Here is a 22,027-nt window from a genome sequence, read left to right as displayed (position 1 = left end):
TTATGAAGTTCACTCTTGTCAGAATAAAATGGGAGTCCTCAATCAGCTGTTAATTTCACATCCTTATCCTTGCCCCGTAACATTTTTAAAGATAATGGACGTTAAAAAAAACAGAAATAAATTTCCTCTAATGTCAACTGATAGAACTACTTCTAAACAAGTCAGTTTTGGATGAGATTTTACAGGATCTCTGTGGAGAGAGAGGGGGGGGGGTGGGGGACTGGTGAGGGGATAACAAATGTAAAGTAGCAACCACATGCAAAATGCTACTTTAAAAGCCAAATTTGAAAGTAAATATATAAATTTAGTTTTAACTTTTGCATTAAATGAAAAGCAAAAATCAAATATTAATTGCAGTGAAATTTTGTATCTACAATTTAATTTCAGGAGGAGTGAGAAAATTGAAATTTAGCTGTGATAATTGCTTCTATTAGTAATGATGAAATCAGAAGAAATAAATATGAAACAGGAAGGAGGAGGGAGGGGGATGGAGGGGGATGGAGGGAGGGAGGGGGAGGAGGAGGAAATGGTAAATCAAGATAGAACTTCACAATTTTTCGATGCATTAATCCTTTTCTTAATTAATAATTGTTTCAAATATTCCTTATATTTTTTGCAATGTCAGTTACGCTTGAATTGTGCAGGTGCTATTGTACTTGCAGGCATGGTTTTACTTCCCTTGCTGGAAATGGATCGGGTGTGTTGGACCCTTCCATCCTTCCTTCCCCCCCCCCAATTCCCTTACCCCAAATTGACAAAAATTAAAAGTATCAAAGACGCTATATACAGGAGAAGAAACAGGACAGATGTGGCTTCCTCAAGAACTACTTACGAACAATTCCATTTTCCTTGAGATTTTAACGATAAATCTTGAAGAAAAATGTCTGGAACCAGTTGCCAGATTTTGTTTGTTTTACTCTGTCATAATATTTTTGAATTATTTAAGATGTAGAATTTACTGTTACTGTAGGTGATGGAGTTTTTGTAAAGTTGTTGTTTATGATTGATAACATGTATGAGTGTTTAGTTTACATATATATTCCATAATTTACCGGTGTATATTACATACATAACTATATTACGTACAAGGAAAATTACATTATAAATTAGGTACAGTATATACAGTAGAGGTGCAGTGAGATGTAGTTACATAATTTATTGTATGACAGCATGATGATGTATGTTTTAATATCAGGTAAAAGGAGAGCAAAAACTCAAGGCTTGAAGATAATCACAACTTTTTCTCTCTGGAACAAAATCAGGGCTTGATTTACATATTTTTTTGTGTGCACACATGAAGTATGGCTGTAATGTAAATATATGCCATATCAGCACAGATTCTCACAGCAATACTTCTTTGCTCGGTTATCATCACTGCAGTAGTAGTATATACTATCTCTTCACCTTCTGTGTATATTGGTTAATTCCACTAGGACAAGTAGAAAGTGGTCTGGGTATTAACTGCAGTTAAAAGTTCTAGGATTACACGGTCAATTTTTTTAATTTTTTAATTTTTAATTTTTTAATTTTTTTTATTTCTCATGCCATATACATACAGCCATGCAAGCTTAACTTAAATTATTCAACCCCATCGGCAAAGTACAAATTACTGTGATACACTAATTAATAATAATAGTAATGTCCAAAAACTATATTTCAAAACCTAATATAGATACTTATATGTTACTGTATGGTACTTTTAGCACATTGATTAGAAGAAAAATTGTCCTGTAATAGGCTAAGAAACTAAAAATTGGTTGAAGGTACCAGCAATTTGCAGCTGTCCTTTGTTTAAACTGCGATTATTTTCAACGTTTTATACTCTCAGCTTGTGCATACAGTATTATAGAGTCCTCCGAGCTGTGATTTGCTCAGTGGTCTAAACGGCTGTTCAAGTTATGCTAAAAGGACCAACATTTTTCACCGCATGTAGTCATACTGCATACTAGCTTTTGTTTTGTCCATGAAGTACATGTAGGAATATATATTTATATATCTTCTTAATAATTCATACAGTGTAATTTGGTGTATGTTGACTGTTTTTTACAGTTTATTCTCTCATATTGATGAGTATACAGTATGTAATGTAAAAACATAAATCACCCTCGTATGCTAGTAAATTTTAACCTGAAAATGGTCACCAGATACCATTTATTATATATATATATATATATATATATATATATATATATATATATATATATATATATATATATATGGTATAATTTCCATGCAGCTGTACAGTATATATACCATTATCATTGTAGCCTGCACCCAGTGGTCCGTATGTTAAATTGCTTACATGTATTAATAACACACTTTGTTATCCTGCCTTTTTAATTTTGTTGTAAACCAGGTCGACGTGCGTTAGAGTTTTGTTGGACGATTTAGTAATTAGCTTGCTTCGTTGACCATTGAGCTTTCGTTAAAAAGATAACAAACACAGATCCTGTTTGACAAAAGATTTGGTCATTGTTTAATGAACAATAGCTTAATGGACCTAACACATTATACACCCATTACAATCTAGTGTTCTATTTACTTTTGTCTTATTGCTTACAAAAGCTTTACAAGCAAAACTTCTCTTCCTCTGTAGATCTTGATTTTTTTTGTGTTTTTTTGTTCCCTCAATCATTTTGAATTCTTTTATTAGTCTTTCGTCGTTTGTGTCTGTTATTTGTGCAATTCTGAAAGCTTTTGTTGTGTGCGCTATGCAAACAGTTGCCTTCTCCTGCTCCACAGTGTAAACCGTGGCAGTGTAATTATTGACAAGCCGATATTAGTAACGCAGCGTGACATTTATCGTACGATGGGTGGGGAAGTAGCGCTACTGTTAACGTTTCAATATACCTATTATCTTCTGTCAACATCGTCATGGAAGCGAGATGAATTTACATTAGATCCACTATTGATCCAAACACACTAATTACAAGACTCCAAGCAAGAGCCGTTTGAATAGAGATGAAACAAAATTGACTTTTCAAAATGTCGGTTGCTTCTTAAGTGCAATTGGTTTCCTTTAAGTCTTTGGGTGATAAATTTCAAGGGAATATTTAACAATAATATCCTCTTAAAGCAGGTAGTGCTACTTCTTCATCATCTTCACATTGTCAAGGCTTCCACTTCTTCTTTTTTTCATTCTTTTTTTCTCTTTCCTTCTCTTTCCCAAATTGTAGAATCAAAATTGATTAGCTCCTTGAGCCACACAGTAGGCTGCAATGTTAACGCACAGTTACAATGTTAACTATATAGATCTGTCTTATATGGAAGAGGGAAAACGAAAAGAGAAAGTTGCAAAGATAATAAGTTGTCATATTATAGTGATACATGTATTTATACGGAATTATGTCCTTGCATGGTCGGCAGAAGAATTTGATTAGGTGAAAGTGGGACAGACGATTAGGCGACAATGTGCAGATGTCCATCCAGGATCAGAAGAGATCTGTCTACATTAGATTATAATTCATAACAAACACTTTTGGCATCTTTAGGTAGTTGATTTGCACGGATTGGTTTATGTGGATGTTTGGTGTACTCAGGTCTCGGCCTACAATGACAGAGAAATTATGCCAAACCAGACATTACCATCCTTCAAACTAAGCAGCTTTTCTATAATTTTTGAAACCATATCTGTACGACCTATGACGTATTCATCGTAAAAATATTGTAGAACAAGAAAAATAAAAGAAATTAAAAGTTGGCTGGTATTTAAATTTCTGTTGACTAAAAAGTGCTAATAATTACAAAAAAACAATAGAAACAACATCAAATTGTGAAAAAATTGAGGTACTTCGTTTACACCCGAGAAGTTCTTGAAAATGTTACATCCTACAATTTGAAAAAAAAACTGTAAAATTCATCGATGTTTAATTAAAACAAGTTCAGATTATTAGGTTCTGGATCCTGTCGATCAGTGAGTAGTCCCGACCGTGCAATACACACACATGGGCAATGAATGTTTTCTAACTCATTCCCTACCAGTACTTCTACTGTATCATAGAAACACGCACCATATTGTAGCGAGTGTAGTAGTACTGTACTGTATATAACATAAATCTTTAATTCCTCCCATAATTGTGTAACAGTATATATGCTTTCAAGTCCAAAGCCACTTAATTAAAAACTTTGTAAGCATGGCTGACAGGGCTTTTGAAATGAAATTTCTGGTCATAATTTTCCAGTTGGCGTAGGAGATCCTTAGGCTGTGATCTGACGCATCATGTGATGGTGCAAGAGAACTTCACTCTATACGTACGTGAGAGAAATCTGATAGACACAGAGAAAGTGACATCCACGATTTTTCTTCTTTTTTTTATCTATTTTTTCTGTTTTTTTTCGTCGTTGCCTTTCTTCCGCAGATGCATCAGACATCTGTACCCTGAAGATAAATACAATCTGTAATTTGCAGACTTTGAAATGAAAGTCAAGATCGACATTTTCACAAAATTCAAAGTGTCCTATTTCCTAAATTGTCTTCACTTTATATGCAGGTTTTCTTAAAGTGAGATTGTTTTGCACTGTAGGGTGTAAAAATCCGAAAAAGGTCTGCTGAATTTAAATTGTTGTGAAAGGGACTGCAGAACAACCTTGATAAAGTTGCATAAATTAGATTTGTGCTGTTTTGTTTATGTGAATGTGTGTGTGTGTGGGAATATTCCACAAAAAAATGCACAGATGAAAGTGGAAGTTGAATTTAGTACTGTTGAATGTTGCCAAGGGTCTATGGAAGTACACATTATATAGTCTGTAACAGGTAAACTTTATATTTTTCCAACCGACATGTTTCATTGGCATTGAATCTTTCCAATCAAATATTTGTGTGCAATTAATTAATATCCTAATCCAGGATTGATAACTGTAAGAATAAGGAATTTTGGAAGGTTTAAAGGAGCACTCACAGCTATTTTCTGTTTTCAGGGATTATTAAGCTTTCATATGCCTGTTTGGAACACATCTTTATTTTCTATTAGTTTTTAATTAAAAACAAATAAAGTAATTCACTACACTGTAATTGATCAGGTATATACAGATCTGATCTGATAAACCTACCAAAAGAGTGAGCTTTAAGTGGTACGTGATTATTTAATTATATAATCATCAAATGTATCATACTATGCATGCATACTATTGCATGGTTGGTTTTCAAAGTTTGCTTAAATAACTTTCGAAACTCTACATGGTAATGTATGTACAACATACAGTTGTATATATATACTGTACAATAGCTTTATACAGGACAATTTACTTCGCTCCCCGCTTACCTGTCTCCCAACAACCTTAGCACCCTATTCTACCGTGTCTAGTATGCCAGGGCATACTAGACACGGTAGAATAGGGTGCTAAGGTTGTGGGGAGACAGGTAAGCGGGTCACTCGTAAATATATAAACCAGTAAGTTTTATAATGTTTACTGTACAGTTGTTTTAAACCAACGTGAATACAGCCCAGTTAACCATGCAGCTGGATATATATACTGTATGATAGCTGTATATATACGACAGTTTACTGTACAGTTGTAATAAACCAATATAACGTGAAGACAGGGTTAATCGTGCTCATTTCTGTTTCATTCTAAATGTTTGACATACATGTGCATTTCTTATCTTGGAGCATGATAGTTGACACTCTCAGTATTGTGCCCCCTTCACCTCCCCCCACCCTTAGCCTGACTTTTCTTTGAAGATTATTAAAGCGCTTAATGCTGCTTTAACTGTATTTTAATGGTATCCGAGAGTCTCTTGTTTGTGATCTGACAAGCGTACTGTATCATTTAGCAATCGCCTATCATATCCCATTATAAAATGTCAGCTTTAATAGATCACAAAACAAGAATAAAAGTTAAAATAATGGCTTTTTGCTCAGTTCTGAAAATTTTGTAATTTTCTTAATGGCAGAGGAGGCAGGAAGTTCGCTCAAATTGTTGTATATATAGATATATTCATTTCAGTGATTTCAATTTAATTTGTTGTGAGCCATTTAGTGTCTTTACTAAAATTAAGTATTTCTGCAAAGTGTATGGGGAAATATGAATGGGTAATAGTTATGGAGTGTTGCTGCACACCACAACCCAGTGGATATTATTATATAATAATCATCGTTAACCAGTGTAAATTTATGTCCACATCATTTTACAATCCATACCCGTTATGACTTCTGCCTTGTACTGGAGTGTGGAATACTGTATGTTAAAACAAACCCATTAGCTGCAACATGTAGCGTTGTATAGGGATGAATGCTTACAGTATGAATGCATGTTTGTTCTGGAAAGTTGGTTGATTAACTTGATATCATTGTGGGTGGTGTATATATACGTGCATGTATTAATTATTATTTTAATTATTTATTATAGACAGCAGCAGACATGTCTGCAAAATGAAATGATAAATAAGTTTGTGGAAACGATATAAATACCTCTTAACAACCTTGAACCTTCTGTTAGAGTCATCAGTGCGACCGCCTGTGTGTTGAGTTGCCGGCCTTCAAAACCTATCAACACACAGATACAGTAATGTCAAAGAACTTATATATATAATACACTTCATTAGTTTACCTAGCACAGATTTGTGGCTGGACAAACAATTTGAACATTTTATAAAACATATCGCAATGATATCTTTGGAGAATGTGAAAGTTTTCAAACTTCAACGTTTCATCGTGAACCTGCATGCAGCATTAAACTGTATTAAAATACAGGAACTGAATTTTAACAGAGCAAAGGAATTGATGGTTATGCAGCATGGGATTCGAACCAGTGACTAGTGAGTTACAAAACCAGCGCTTTCCCAACTGAGCTATCCAGCACTGTGTTGGTTGCGATTCCCTTTATTTTAAATTTAAAATTCAATTAAATGCAAAATTTTGTACTTTATATCTTGTCTGTATAACTGAAACTAATAACTTTAACTTCACATTCATGTGCTAGCCCAAAACCTTAGCTTACCAAATATTAAGAAGTTTCCACAAAGCGAGTGTACATACTCAAAGAGTAAACAGAGCACAGTAACTACCTGAAACTGTTTGTGATGGTTCTACGCCATATTTAAAGTTTACTTGATTTGTGGGGAAGTTTCACATATACTAGCTGTACTGTTTAAACTCATAATCAAATTGAATGAAATATACTCACACTGTGACATATTACCCTATAGGAATCAGCTTTTACTCATGTTTACGTGAGTTTGTTTTTCCTGACTTTTGTCTTTTTAATTAAAAACTGTTTGAGTCCTGGATGGAGATCAGCCTCCCTAATGACAGTGAAGAGGAAATGGAACTTCCTCTCCATGGGGTGGGAGGATGCATTAAGCCTCTCAGAGTCAACAGAACCAGCAATACAGTACCATCATTCTATAGCAGAGATTAATAATCAAGCCAAGCTTTAGACTTGCCACAAGTTGATTTAGTTTCCTTGAATAAGAGTTGTAGTACGGGAAAGTCGTTTTATAGTATAGAGACCAACCAGCTGACACAGGGTGGTATCATACAGTAACATTTGTGTGAAAGTGTTGAAAGATGTAATTTGTTCCACTCAACAAGGCGCAGCCGAACATTCCATCTTTCAACTCATGAAATATTTGCACTATTGCACTCATAACCATTCATTATTTGTATAATATTTCATGGAGAAGTGCTGTATCTTGAAATCTCAAATGTTCTGTAATGTTTGTCCTAGTCAAAGGTTAACTCAAGCAAACAAATCAACAAGTTAATACACCAAAGATGCCTAACTTTGTGATTCTCACCCTTGCTCTAACTTTGAATATTTAATTCAACATTTATACATTTCTACTGTATATGTCAAGGACCAATGCATGCGCTATTAAAGAAACCCCTCGATCCAGACTCTTTAAGAAAATCTTCTTCAAGGGAATCAAAAAATCTCTAGTGATAGTGGTCTGTCCTGACAAGAGGCATTCAGTGACATAGTTAATCTTCCTTCAGAGTCCATACTACATGAGGAAACACTTCAAGTCCATGATGTTAGTTTTGAGGTACATATCTCGTTAGCTGGGTGCCCCCACATGCAATTTGCTCGAAACCAATAACTTTTATCCCGTTTTTAAGCTTAAAAAAGCGAGAAAAGAAAAGAAAGGAATTGATTTTCTTAGACGGGCAGTGATTAGCTATATATACACAAAGAGGAGTAAGCCGTTGTTACGTCATAGGCCGTATGGGTCTGTTTGCATTTCTTGTTGAGATGAGCTATGTATATATATAGTCTGTAAAATAAAGAGAGTGTAAAATTAAGAATAGAGCAGCTATTTGAAGATCTTTATTGCATGTTTGTCGGTTGAATAGAGAAGGTGGCCGGAGGGCTAGGTATATATATAGTCTGAAGATGAAGAAAAGAAACAGAAGTGTTTGCAAAAGCTGCTTTGAGAGGTTATTTGTTGGAATGAAGAGAGGGAAAAAATATTAACAGCCTGGGACCTACTCTCTTCTACATACAGACAGACAGACAGGCAGACAGACAGACATACAGACATGTGATGACGGTTGCAGAGTTCAGACGGTCATCATTTTATTTACGACTGTTTTTATTTTCTTGAATCTTTTGGGACAAAGTAGTTATATTGCTCAGCTTTCTGCCATAATATAAAGGGTTAAATTAAAGGAAAAGTGTGTTTTTAAATAGTGAAATAAAGAAAGAAAAAAAAATTGTATTTTTTTTTTTTTTTGAAAGCAAGGAAGAGAAACTGTAGGACACTGCAATATGAAATAACGATGAATGGCTCGTGAATTGGACCCATCATATTTCTATCAATTCTAAGGCAACGAATTCTACCAGATAATATCTCTAGGAACATTGATATGAAAAAAAAAATTTGAAACCTGGTATTTGTTTAAGATAATTCAAGCACTACTACATTTAGCCCACAATTTTTGTAACAGACCTGTACCATACATAGTTTAATGAAGCACTGACAGACAGATAGACAGACATAATTTGTGTCTAGTATAAATGTAGTTTACATGATTATCTGCCTTCAATATGGAGTCATATGGTACAGTCCGTAGCACAGCTCTATGGTTCAATAAACGCAGCTTAATATCGCCAGCTCTGTGTGTGTAATTACCCTTCAGCAAGTTGACACAACAATTCATCACACAGAAAAGACTACTGGAGAAGAAGATCAAGTGAAAAACCAGATCTCCATATGCCAGAAAACGGTAAAAAACTGAACTCCTTCTTCCTCATCCATGCACCACTACCCATCAAATTCCTAATGTCAGGAAACATGGCTCCAGGGGGGTGCGGTGGACTACTTAATACAACAATATTTAGAGTGATAAAAAATTTTCGGGTCTGAGCGGTAGGAAGACGTAGAAAGAAAACCCCCACAGTCAAAACTTTCTCTAGCTGTTGAGAGATCGAGAGAGAGGAGAGGAGAGCTAAAAAATGTCTTTATCTTACTCCAGTGGTGATGCAGCCTGGCTGAAAGCGATGCAAATGTATCTTCTAATTTTGTTGCAATGTAACAAGCTTCAAGGTGACGCCCCTAAAAGAGTTGGCAGTTGCTTCTCTTTTAATCAAGGATAGGTTGGCTCCAGAGGTATTAAACCCCTCAGGGCAAAAAAAGTAGTTTATACCTTGTTGTTTTTTCTCCCACGATATCCAATTTATTGGAAAATTTCTATGCATGAGGTTTTTCTTGTTTTACCTTCTTCAGGTATGTATATATGAAAACTCTCACTCACAAAGTATAACGAAATTAAAAATGAAAACCTTCGGGTATCGTTCATCTCGGGGAAAACTCATGAAATGTAGAGGAAATAGACACATTTTATTGGTGGAGACTTATTTGTAAAGTCATAGAAATGTTCTAATAAAATCGATGATGACTTTTAAATGCAAACTTTATTTTATACGAAATGAAAATAGTTGAAAATTTAAGAGAGAGATAGGGCCAGAGACAGGGAGGAAAGAAGAAGATTGAAGAAGAAGAATTCTGAATTAAAAAATTAAAATAAAACTCAATAGCAAGAAAACCATAGATAAGGTTTTCTTTAATGTAATCAGAAGTAAATTAGAACTTTTTGGCACTTGAGATCAAGTTTTCTATTTAATATACAAATTTAGACAACTCTGGAGATCAAATGGGAAATTGAAAAGAATGGAGCCTTTTTTATTTCTAGATAGAGCTATCGCAGTGTTGACACAGCCTAACACTGTATTTTTTGAGTGTGAAAGTTTGCTCTTTACTGCTCTCACAATGTGTGTTTGCAAGTGATTAGCTTTCGATACATATGTTATGTTAGTTTGATTTCGGTGACGATAGGATGGACTGCGTGTTGATTTTTGTCTCTGTTTAGTCATTTAAATGCCTTGTAGTAGATCTTGATTGTGCAGTGTCTTTTATAAACATTCACAATATACTGTAGTTGTGCAAGGGGATGGATTCTGCACTTGGCGGCTCAGTATGCGTAACTCACTCGCATTCGGTCGTGACGACATCTCGTAGCTGAACATTCTTATGGTACGGTACTAGCCTTATATTGTATCATTGAAATAACTCAAGCTCATTTCTTTTAGAAAAAGGCTTGAACACTACTTTCAAGCATGCAGAGCTTTACTTTCAAAGTTTTAAAGTAGAAAATGGTTTTTGGTCATGGTGTCAGAGATATTAACCATTGCCGGGAGTCCCGGGACAGTAGGAGAGGAAGGACGGGGAAGGCCAGGGGGAAGCACAAGGGAAGGACAGGGGTATGGACAGGGGGAGGAAAGTGGAGGGCATGTCATGTTAAGATGAAGGAAGGTTCTTGTCATGAATATCCAAATATCGATTTGTCACCTTTACTTTCACAATTGATGTAAATTAACATATTATTTCTGCATTGATAGTCCGTTGTAAAGAAAAAATAAAGGGGGGGGGAAACAAATTGAATAAACACAAGGGTTGTCTGCATGTAAATGCTGTACATACTAGACAGTATAAAGAAAGCATTTATATAAACAGCTCTTTCACTTTCTGAGATGTTAATTGGCAGGAGTATTTACAGTCCATTACACTTTGTAAATAGCTTTGAGTTTTAATTAATTAAATTGGAGATAACAATGGACCAATTAGTCAGTCTTTTAAATTGTGTGGATTGTGATGCCGTTGTGACAAACGAGGGCACCGTATGTACATGGACAGTACAAAGTTATAAGTTTTCAAGTTGTACATGATGATAATGGGACAGGAAGGGGGCAATTTGTACGATACAAGTATGCTTGCCCACCTTGTTTTATCAATTGTCCAGCAAACAATATTACCCTTTGTCAAGAACTTTCCAACCATCCAACTTGTAACAAATATACTTTTTTTTATTCCCTCTGTATTATACATGTGATACTTTCTATTATAAATGATAACGACCATAATTCCATCCCATTAATTCGCCAGGGGGGTGAACCTGAAGGTGTATACACACCTAGATATACAGTATGCTAGCCCGTATGAGAAACACAAGGAACCATCGAGGACCCAACGAGGAACATTGCAACGCACCATAAGTTCAACAAGTGCCGACGTAGTTATCACTCTTTCCACCAAAAAAACCTCTTACAAGAATGCCAGCTAGCTTAACACCATTTTCTAACTCTCGCCTTATACATATTCATATATATTTGTTTTGCTCTTTATTTTTCCCCCCTCGGTTTATGACAAAGTATGTGTGTGGCAGCTTCATTCTGCATCGCTTTGAGTGGTTTTGGTTCTTCATGTTCATGTATTTTTGTTTAATTTCCTCTCCCTCTTATGATAATTTTTTTTGACTATTTGTCGTATTTATAATCATGCACTCATTCTCCAACAAAACTACTGGTTCTTTCACTCATATTTTCTTGCAAACATTTGTAGTCGTTTATTTTCCCAGGCTGTTAATTGTCTTTTTTGTTTTGTTTTCATTTTTTGGTTTTTTTATGATCCCCTTTTGTGAGGCATGTCAAAAAGGGGATACATGCATTCATCACATTTTTTTTTTTTTTTTTCATGGTTTATTTTAGAATCGAGGAACTTAACATTCTTTTTTTTTTTCGTAGTTCGGTCGAAGTTTATTAATGTTCTCATTTTAGCATGTGGTGTGGAAAACGACTCGATAGTACCACTCTTCTCATCTTTTGAGTTTTTTTAAATTTTTTTTTTTCCTGTAATGTGTTTTTTTATTTTTTGACTCTTTTTGAAATTATTCATGCTACCCCTTTCTCACCGGTGTGTTTGCGTTTTTCTCTCTCTTTCTCTACTCTCTCCTCCCACCGCTACTCTACTTCCGTTGTTTATCGCCCTCTTCCGGTGCTCGGCTTTCATCTCCTGTGTGTCACAGAGGGGCTCTGAGGATATGCTCTATCAGAGAGCGCTCAATGGTACATCGACAACTAACGTTCTCTCCACAATTCACAGGGACGACATGTCCCTCATAGAAAATGAAGCCAAAAAGGTACTGTAACTTCCTTTTCTTTCCTGATAAAATCACCAAAGTCAATCACGTTGATTAAAAATGTTTTGCCATCTTTTTATTGCTTCTGAAAAAGATATCCTCCTTCACTGCTCTTTATATCACACGCAGGGATTGTTAATCCTAAATAAATGTAAAAACTGTTGCGGCTCGACAGAAAGAAAAATACACGTTCCTTTTTAATATTGGCTGGCGGTTTGCAAGGATTTATGGGAAGTGTTCCGTCATTAAACCGAGAATAATAAAACAAATAACGAAAAACCCCGAAAGTAAAAACAGCCAGTCAACTTGCTAAAGTAGAATAAGATCGGGAAAACTAGATTTTGATGAAAGTATTTTGCGAAAAAGATGAGCGAAAAGTGAAATAGAAATCAGAGAGCTCGAGAGAGAGAAATAAAAACCGACAATTTAAAATAAAAAAACAAAAGTGAAAATAAAAACCACAAACCATAAGTGAAGGGAACTTATTTTGGAGCCAGTGGAGATAAAAATTGTGATAATTTTGATTAAATAGAAAATAAATTAACACTCTGTTGATGATTTTGGGGTTAGTTATCAGTTTTATTGGAGTATTTAGTTATAAACAGCTAGTAAGTAGAAAACCTAGGGAGATCTTGACTCTCATGGGAATGTTTGTTCTGTTGGACAAATCTGGTCAACCCCAAATTTCTGACTGTGTGTTAGGCTATGGGTTGAAGCTGGTAGAGAAGAAGCGTGATGGGGGAGGGGGAGGGGGAGGGGAGGGGGAGGGGAGGGGGAGGAGGAGGAGGGGAGTGATATGCAGAAAGATTTGTGGGATTGGGTGTAAGACTAAATATAGGAACATTAGCATTAATTAAACCAAAAGCACCCTATCCTGGGGCCTTACTTGTCTCTGCACGACTGTTGCACTATCATCCACTAACAGTGCACCAGAGTAAGTTCCTGTCAATTGTGGAATTATGCATCTGATAGATGTAACAGTTATAGCTATGTTTCAGACAGACATGGTGAAGGGGCAAAACATAAATTGGTTTAATAAAATAAATTTGTTTTAGTTAGTTGCCATTGCTAAAAATTTCTAGTGGCAGGGAGGTGGGGGAGGTGGGGGGGTCTAATTGCCATTATATTCAAGCAACAAAGTCTCAATATGTGGAGATGTAAATGGGCATTTGGATCTAGTAATGCACGGAATATGAAGAAGCCTGTCAAAACCAGGGTAACTTTGAAAGCGCGTAAGACAGCAATTAAAACCAAACTGATATGAACTTTTCCCCTTTAATACCTGATCAAATAAATGGAAAAATGAAAAATTTGTTATCGCTGTTTTGTACTCTCCATAAAAAGGTATTTCCTCATTGGATCAATTACAATTAAAACATCCCTAAATCATTTTCTACGGGCAATTTGAATTTATAACATATAATCCAAAAGCAGTGAAGACAGACAGGATGGATGTACTACGCAAGGAAATGTCAAATTTCAGTCGAATTCCCAAACAACACGCGACTTTATGTGAAGTTCAAAGTCCACATGCTGTGGGTGCTACTCCCTTGATATTTTGACCGTTGTAAAAATGTCCTTGGTTTACCATCAAGAGAAAAGGCCTACGAGGGGAATAAATGTGTGCGTTGATTTGAAAAGTGGAAAAGCCAGGTTTGTTCTCGTAGATCGTGTAAGAGGAGGAATCAAAACTTAAATCATTTATTCAAATTGTGGTGGGGGAAAAAAATTATAAAAGTTGGTCTGGACTTTACTGCAGTGATCTGATATCACGCTCATTACCTTACCTCTGTTCTTTGTGATGGTGTTAACAGACTGTTTTTGCTGAAGTTAATCCCAAATACATGTAGTTTACAGCTCTGCCATATTATGATATCTTTGAACAGATTTCAACATAAATTGGTCAACTCCCCACATACTTCAAGTACTGGCCTGTACACCACTGTGTCCCAACTCCCTTCGTCCTTTTTGGCCACCAAAGTTGTTCTCCAAAGTAAAATCATTTTCCAATAAATTCACAAATTTTCAATTTCGTAGAGTAGTATCGTTTGGTCCACATTTATAAAATCATTCAAGAAAACTTTTTTTCAGATGATGGAGAAAGAATGCAAACAAAAGAGTAAGGAATGTAGTTGGTGGAGCAAAGAGTAAACAAAGATGAGAGGGAGGGGGGTGGGAGGGGGGTGGCTGCAGCAACTGAGGGCAGTGAGGGACATGAGAGTCATTCTTTTCATCTGATTCTTTGCATGAATGCTGAACTTTATCGTTTTCATAATCATCGTCATCATCATCACCATCTTTCCGGAATTAATTTTCTGTTTTTAAAGACTAACAATGTAAATTGCAGAAAGATATTTTACTGTCGACTAACCCAAGATTACTACATGGCTGTCCTAATATCACTCTTTTTTTGTGTGTGTGCATTGACGGACCTGCTTTATTTGCTTGGCTTACGATATGCATGGGATTACTAATTTCCTTCTCGGAAAAACAAAGCAAAGAAAAACAGTGTCCTTCACGAATATGTCACTGGGGACTGGATGGGAAGGAAATGGGGGTAGGGCATTGGCAGTCATGAAGATGGCTTCTGTGAGGTAAGTCTGCCTACCATGGTCTGCTTCCTGAGTCCTGACATGTGACAAGCTACACTTAAATTAAGAGTTAAAGTACCTGTACTGTACAGTACTGCATTGGCAGTCATGAAGATGGCCACTGTGAGGTAAGTCTGCCTACTGTATAATGGGAACCATGGTCTGTTTCCTGAGTCCTGACATGTGACATGCAACACATAATTTAAGAGTTAAAGTACAGCCTGTACTGTACGTTGCGTTTGATTGCCAGCTCTATTACTTACCAATTCCATGATGACACCCAAAGAAAAATTTGAAACGCACCAGGCGTGTAGTCAGCTAACAATCTGAATTGTGTAGTCAGAATGCACCAGGTGTTTAGTCAGCTTAGAATCTGATTCCTGTAGTCAGAATGCACCAGGTGTATAGTCAGCTAAGAATCTGATTCCTGTAGTCAGAATGCACCAGGTGTATAGTCAGCTAAGAATCTGATTCCTATAGTCAGAATGCACCAGGTGTATAGTCAGCTAAGAATCTGATTCCTGTAGTCAGAATGCACCAGGCGTGTAGTCAGCTACAGTAAGAATCTGATTCCTGTAGTCAGAATGCACCAGGCATATAATCAGCTAAGAATCTGATTCCTGTAGTCAGAATGCACCAGGTGTGTAGTCAGAATGCACCAGGTGTGTAGTCAGCTAAGAATCTGATTCCTGTAGTCAGAATGCACCAGGCCTGTAGTCAGCTAAGAATCTGCTTCCTGTAGTCAGAATGCACCAGGGGTGTAGTCAGCTAAGGATCTGATGTGTGTAGTCAGAATGCACCTGGCCTGGGAGGAGAGACTGTTTTGGGTAGTGGTTGCATAGAAGATTTGGAACCACTGGCGTATTGTAAAGTTGGATACTACTGTAGAGTCTAGTGTGATACAGACCTTGCTAGTGATTGCCCTGTGCTGCTGCTTGGCCTATACTGTACGTGATTAGGAGAGAGCATGAGTTGCTGCAGTATGCTATGCTAGCTGTATGCAATGTTAATACAAGCTTGCATACGTGTACAGTACATCAGAGTACATGATCGATAAACGCAAAATAGTATACACTGCCACATAACATCTGTTTCAGAACTGTTTGTTAAGTGCAAATTGATGTATGAATATAACATACATACAGTACTGTCAATAAAAGTTTAGTCAAATTAATGCTTCACCTGAACCAAGCGGGATATTCCAGGTTGGAAATTAATTATGGTAATAATAGGAATTGTGGCATTAATTCCTGCAATGTTTTTGTGGCTATATAGACATATGACCAACGGTGCACTTTTGCCTGACTCTTATCAGTAATCTTGTATGGCAGAATAAATTTGTTGCCATTGCCTTCTGCAATGTCCTAAGGCTTAGCTTATAAGATATCGTTAGGAATTGAATGTTAATCAATTCACGAGTTGTTTTTATTGCCAGACATTGAACCCAATATGTCATTGTCTTTAGTGTAATTACCCCTGAATTGCATGTATTCCTTTCCTTTTCAATTAATCTGTCAAATTTGTTTACCGACAGTATATATATTTATATATATGTGTGTATAAATATATGTGCATGTGTGTAAACTAAGGTTCAATCAATTTTCAAGGTGTTCTTATATGATGGCAGTATTTCCTTCTTGTGTTGATCCTTTAACTGTAGACCTAACGAAGAGTAAGAAGAAAACGACTTCCTGTATATTTCCTTGAGATTGTCAATCACTACCTTCAGGTTAAATGTTTGAGAAGATTAGACTGTTTATAAGTCAAAGTAGCCTAGACAATGTAACTACTAAGTAATGTATTAGGCCTATACCTAGTAAGTAATTGTATTAGGCCCATACCAACAACCTTGCATAATTGCATCACATTGAGTATAATTATGTCCTGATTAGAATAACTTCTGGTTTGGCTGTTTTGATATAGCCAGTGTACTTTCCTGCTAGATGGAGGGGGATAAAAAACTACCTTTATTCTCCCTCCACTTGAGGAGGCTCAATCAACATTGTACATTAATCTTTCAGGATTTTTCCATCTTACTATCTAGGCAACCTGTTTGGTCAACTCTCAGATAAAACATATTCCTCTCAAAATACCAGACAGCCAAGTGACAAGTGTCAAGTACTTCACCAGACCTTGTTGTTATTCTAGTTTGTAGTTGTGTTGTTGTTTTTCATAACAGACAGTAAAGAACCCCACAACACTCTCGGATTGTGACAGCGTGTAGTGTAACTGGTATATATGCATAGGCCTACCTATTGGACATACAGTACTGTAGATGTGGGCTATGTGTAAAGCAATAGAAAGGTTACCAAGGTTACCAACTCTGAAATGCTTTCCCCGGAAGTCATCCTTAAACATATGTAGCCGGTTTTTGTAGAGAGAAATATAAATAATCTTCATAATTTTACGATAATCAAAAACTGTATCCAGCGAATTGCTAGCAATGTAAGCTGCCATAATAGTGCATTCATTAATCAGAAAAATGACCGACAGGAATTTGTTGGTTTCTTTAGTGATGCACGTGATAAATATAGTATAATATAAAAAAAAAAAATTGAAGAAGAAAAAAAAACAAATTTGCTTTCTTTACAGAAAAACAAAAAACCCAATGTTTTTATGGTGCCTGTTTGCTAGAATGCTTTGTGATATATCTAATTAAGAGCAGATTGACCTTGGTGTGTACTAAGTTTGTCAATGAAGTTCCAATGTGGAAGAAGGTCCCCCCCTCCCCCCTCAACCCCCCTCCTTTCCTTTTCCTTCCTCGTGCCCTCTCTTCTTTAGTCAGCAGATGTGATGATGGCCAAACATTGTTGACTTCCTGAAAGACAGAATTTTGTTTTAAAATAGTCTTCAGCAGCAGCAGACAGCTGCATTGAACCATTCTAGCAAACTTAATTACCTACAGCTCCCGGTTTTTTGTCTACCTTTTTTTTTTCTTTGAGGTCACCGGATCGTGGTACCTCCAGCTCTCTTCGGTAATATATTGCAATCTAGTAATTGTGCTTTGAGCCTCTTTCTTAACTCCTCATTGTTGAGATCAATTGGGTGTGATGTAATATGACTAATGCAAAATCGTCACCAGTAAATCTTAAATTAGCCTAAATATAGATGCTAGCCATGTCTGACCTTTTAAGTTGTATATATAGATATATATGTATATGAAGACAGAATTTGTGCACAGAACAAAATTATTCGAGAATGTTGCACCATGCTTTCTGGTCGTGTCCGTGCAAACGTATGCTCTGAAAATCTGGATTTCATGCGGTAATTATTAGTCTACATGTTACTTGAACTGAACTACTGATCAAAAATGGGAAGAGTAGAGGGGGAGGGTAGGGTTTGTTAGGGTTGGGGAAGGTAGAAATCTGCCATCCCCCTCCGGGGAAATAATACTACCATACTGTACTTGTATGTGCTGACATAATTAAAAACATTTGAAGAAGTCAAAAGATGTGTTACGTGTGACTTTACCGACAGGTCCCTCATCTGTATCTCCGCATCGTAGCTGAAAAGGCAACCGAAAAAAGGTGGCCTGCTAAAATCATTAAATTTTAAAACAGTGTATCTTGTTATCTCATGTCAGTATTTTGTCCTTCCAAGGCAACTAGGATGGCTAAATATCAGTCAAAAAAATTGAAAAAAGACTTCAGCTTGCTGTAACGTTGGAAGACCAGTTTGTGTCTAGCAAGTTGTTGAAACGATGCTGATAATCTTTGACTTAAGTTTTTCCCCTTTATGATGTTCGTTGCTCCCAGAATGAATTTTCATTCATAAGGTGTTTGAATTTAATAGTCAGTGCAGTTATTCCAAACTTGACAACATAAGCTGTTTTACCCCTCTCCCCCCCCCCCACGTTTCTTGTCGTGTTCTGTACATAGTTGATGTACACAACACACGATGTGTTATCGCCATGTATCGTCGGAGTGGGTCTACGAAGAACCTCTTAAAAGTTAAACATATAGACCACTTTGATATATGTGTATATATGTACATGCGGGGTGGGTGTATAGGTTCTATAATCGACACACAGGGGTGGGTATAGGTTCTAGAAGATAATATATGCAACACACAAGGGGTGGGTGCAATGACATGCATGTACAGTAGACCAAAATATAAACTGGTTTTGTAGATAGATGATCACTGAGCACACACTAATGTTAATTGAAAATTCCAGTTCTGAACTTCTGTATGTCAAGTTTCTCAAATATTTTGGTCTCGTGTACTCATTTGTTGATGGTAATTTAGGCATTGCTTTAAACATGGCACTCATAGGTCCTATTGTTTTTGCATACATACATATAATCCACAAATACAGCTACTGTTTGTTTGATTCATAAGCAGTAGCCAATCCTGAGTGACCTAGATTTACTTCAGTGCCACGCATATGTCACCCGAATTTGCATAAGGTGATCACAGTACGTGACGAACAGGTTGACTTTTCACTTGCCTCGGCTCGTATCAAATGGAGTCTGCTTTTGTCAGCTCAATTTGTCTACTTTTCTGATAATTCGATATTACTTTACGTGACTGACTCAATCGCTTCTTGCCGGAAACTCTCTCAGAGTTGATTGCAGAAAGGTAGGCCTGAAATTTGCCATCTAATTTTTGCTAATATTGGAAACGGCTGACTCACACAGTAAGATTCTTTGCTCCCCTCGCACTGCTCAAACATACTTCATGAATGGTTATAAACTTAAGTGTCATTGTAAAACAAGACCAGGCTATTTAGAGAGAATCTTGTACATTAGGCTTCGGCAAATTTAATATTACGGCAATAAACCATTTGAAAATTGGTTACAAGTGCACTATAGCTGAGCTCTCTGTCATGAGCTTCACCTTACTGTAATGTCTAATTGATGTTGCCATGGCAACTTTACAATCGGCTCCCTGTATCTCTCTCAATGTTAAAGGAGCATGGTAGAAATGTCATCAAATTCATGATTTGAAACGATATATAACATATCCATGTACAATAGAGATCCCCTTAATTGTGTTGTACTGTAGTAGGGGCATCACAGACATCCTGCCAGTATCAAATTTTCAAGTGTTTGAAAATTGCACTATGAGTTAAGATGCAACAATGATATAGAACATAGAATGTCTGGTTTGGTACAGTGGGTTAGGTACTTGTACTGTCGCAGTAGCAGCAGTACTTAGTTGAAAAACCCAGTTGGCTTTTTACAAGTATTGTACATGACACTGTATGTTTAACAGAGACAATAGTATTAATTGCAGGCCTCGAGCTATATCCATACATGGGTCTATAATTATGTGGTATGATGCATCCATGGGTCTATAATATTATGCATCCATGGGTCTATAATTATATGGTATTATGCATCCATGGGTCTATAATTATATGGTATTCTGCATCCATGGGTCTATAATTATATGGTATTCTGCATCCATGGGTCTATAATTATATGGTATTATGTAGTGTTTGCACGGGTTATCCGGGTACCCGGGTACCCGCCCGACGTGTTACTACCCGGTTCCTAATTTATTACCCGAATCCTAAGCAAAGTGTGAAAAAAAAAATTGGCAAACCGACGGTTAGGCAGATTTCCCATTGACTTAGTGTGGTGTTAGGCTACAGTGTGGTAGAAGATAACAGCAATAACGAAGGGGCCCGCTCGACTCGATATACTACCCGGTTCCTAATTTATTACCCGAATCATACGCAAAGTGTGATTGTTTAAAAAAAAAAATTGCAAACCGGTGGTTAGGCTGATTTCCCATTGACTTAGTGTGTTGTTAGGCTACCATGTGTTCGAAGATAACAGCAATAACGAAAGCTTTCCATAGATATCTAATAACTGCGTCACAATTTCAGCAAAATAAGCAGATGGCTTGGCTAGACTACCCCTATTGACTTAGTGTGGTGTTAGGCAACCATGTGGTCGAACGTAACAGCAATAACGAAAGTATTCCATGGATGTCTTATAACTACGTCACAACTTCAGCAGATAAACAGATGGTTAGGCTTAGCTAGATATCTCATTGACTTAGTGTGGTGTTAGGCTACCATGTGGAAGAAATTATTATTTATTCATTCGTTTATTTCAAAGAAGGAAAGGCTGACAAGGAATTTTACGCGATGTTTATGGATTATAGACGGGATAACTAAAAAATAGTAATCGCAAGTGGCTTTTTACTAATCGTTTATTCCAAATGCGATCAAATTGCGCGAGTCGCGCAATCTCGCGGCTAATGCGAACCCTGGGCCTGCATAATAGATAGTAGTAGTATTAAAAACTGTTTAAGAGCTTAATTGTACATTTATATGGTTTGATCCAATAGACGTGCACGAGCTAGCATAAGCAGCGGCGGCAGTGCGATGTTAGTAGTAATGCTAATTACAATTACATAATTAATTTATTAACAAGTTAATGAAAGAAACAGAAGCAAATAAAAATTATTGAGGGAGGTTTTATACCTTATATCTTACACCTACGTATTTGAACATGAAAACATTGTCAGTAGAGAATATAATGCATTTATTACAGCATCCAATATGTAATTTCTTGAAAATCGTGATACAAGATGGTAAACAAATTTTTTCCGGGTACCCGGATACCCGACGGGTAACGGCTCTCGGGTACCCGGTTCCCGTTTTTTGGACCCGTGTAAACACTAGTATTATGCATCCATGGGTCTATAATTATATGGTATTATTCATCCATGGGTCTATAATTATATGGTATTATGCATCCGTGGGTCTTTAATTATATGGTAGTATGTGATGTCATGTCAAGAATTTGGGGATTGGGAGGATTGGGGGAAGGTGGCACCGGGTCATATTGTTCCTTACTGTGTTTGGATATTATTGGAGACAAATTAAATTCCATAATTATCTTGCAGACTTGCAGCAGGTGAGACTCATAAATTTTTCGTTGGGCTTGTCCCTTTATCCAGTAGATGATATTGTCCACTCCCCCTCCCCTCCCACTTACCCCCTCCCCCCGGTTCACCTTGCACACAGGTACGCACTTATTATCACGTGTTCATTACTTGATGATT

At 36.6% G+C, this 22,027-nt stretch overlaps 1 protein-coding gene across 6 annotated transcripts in view; it reads left to right on the top strand.

The window, feature by feature from the left end:
• LOC139975528 (polypyrimidine tract-binding protein 2-like) overlaps positions 1-22,027 on the top strand; it is a 120,990-nt gene that overhangs the window by 33,807 nt on the left and 65,156 nt on the right. For 5 of the 6 annotated variants that reach the window (XM_071983541.1, XM_071983557.1, XM_071983525.1 and 2 more), the window contains exon 3: positions 12,303-12,416. The exons of the other annotated variant lie outside the window; for it this stretch is intronic. In XM_071983541.1, coding sequence (XP_071839642.1) covers positions 12,303-12,416 — 114 coding nt within the window. The remainder of the gene's footprint in view (positions 1-12,302; positions 12,417-22,027) is intronic. 6 annotated transcript variants of the gene reach the window in all.

Source organism: Apostichopus japonicus, chromosome 2, assembly GCF_037975245.1.
Source record: "Apostichopus japonicus isolate 1M-3 chromosome 2, ASM3797524v1, whole genome shotgun sequence".
NCBI lineage: Eukaryota > Metazoa > Echinodermata > Holothuroidea > Aspidochirotida > Stichopodidae > Apostichopus > Apostichopus japonicus.
This window is presented reverse-complemented; position numbering and strand designations above follow the sequence as displayed.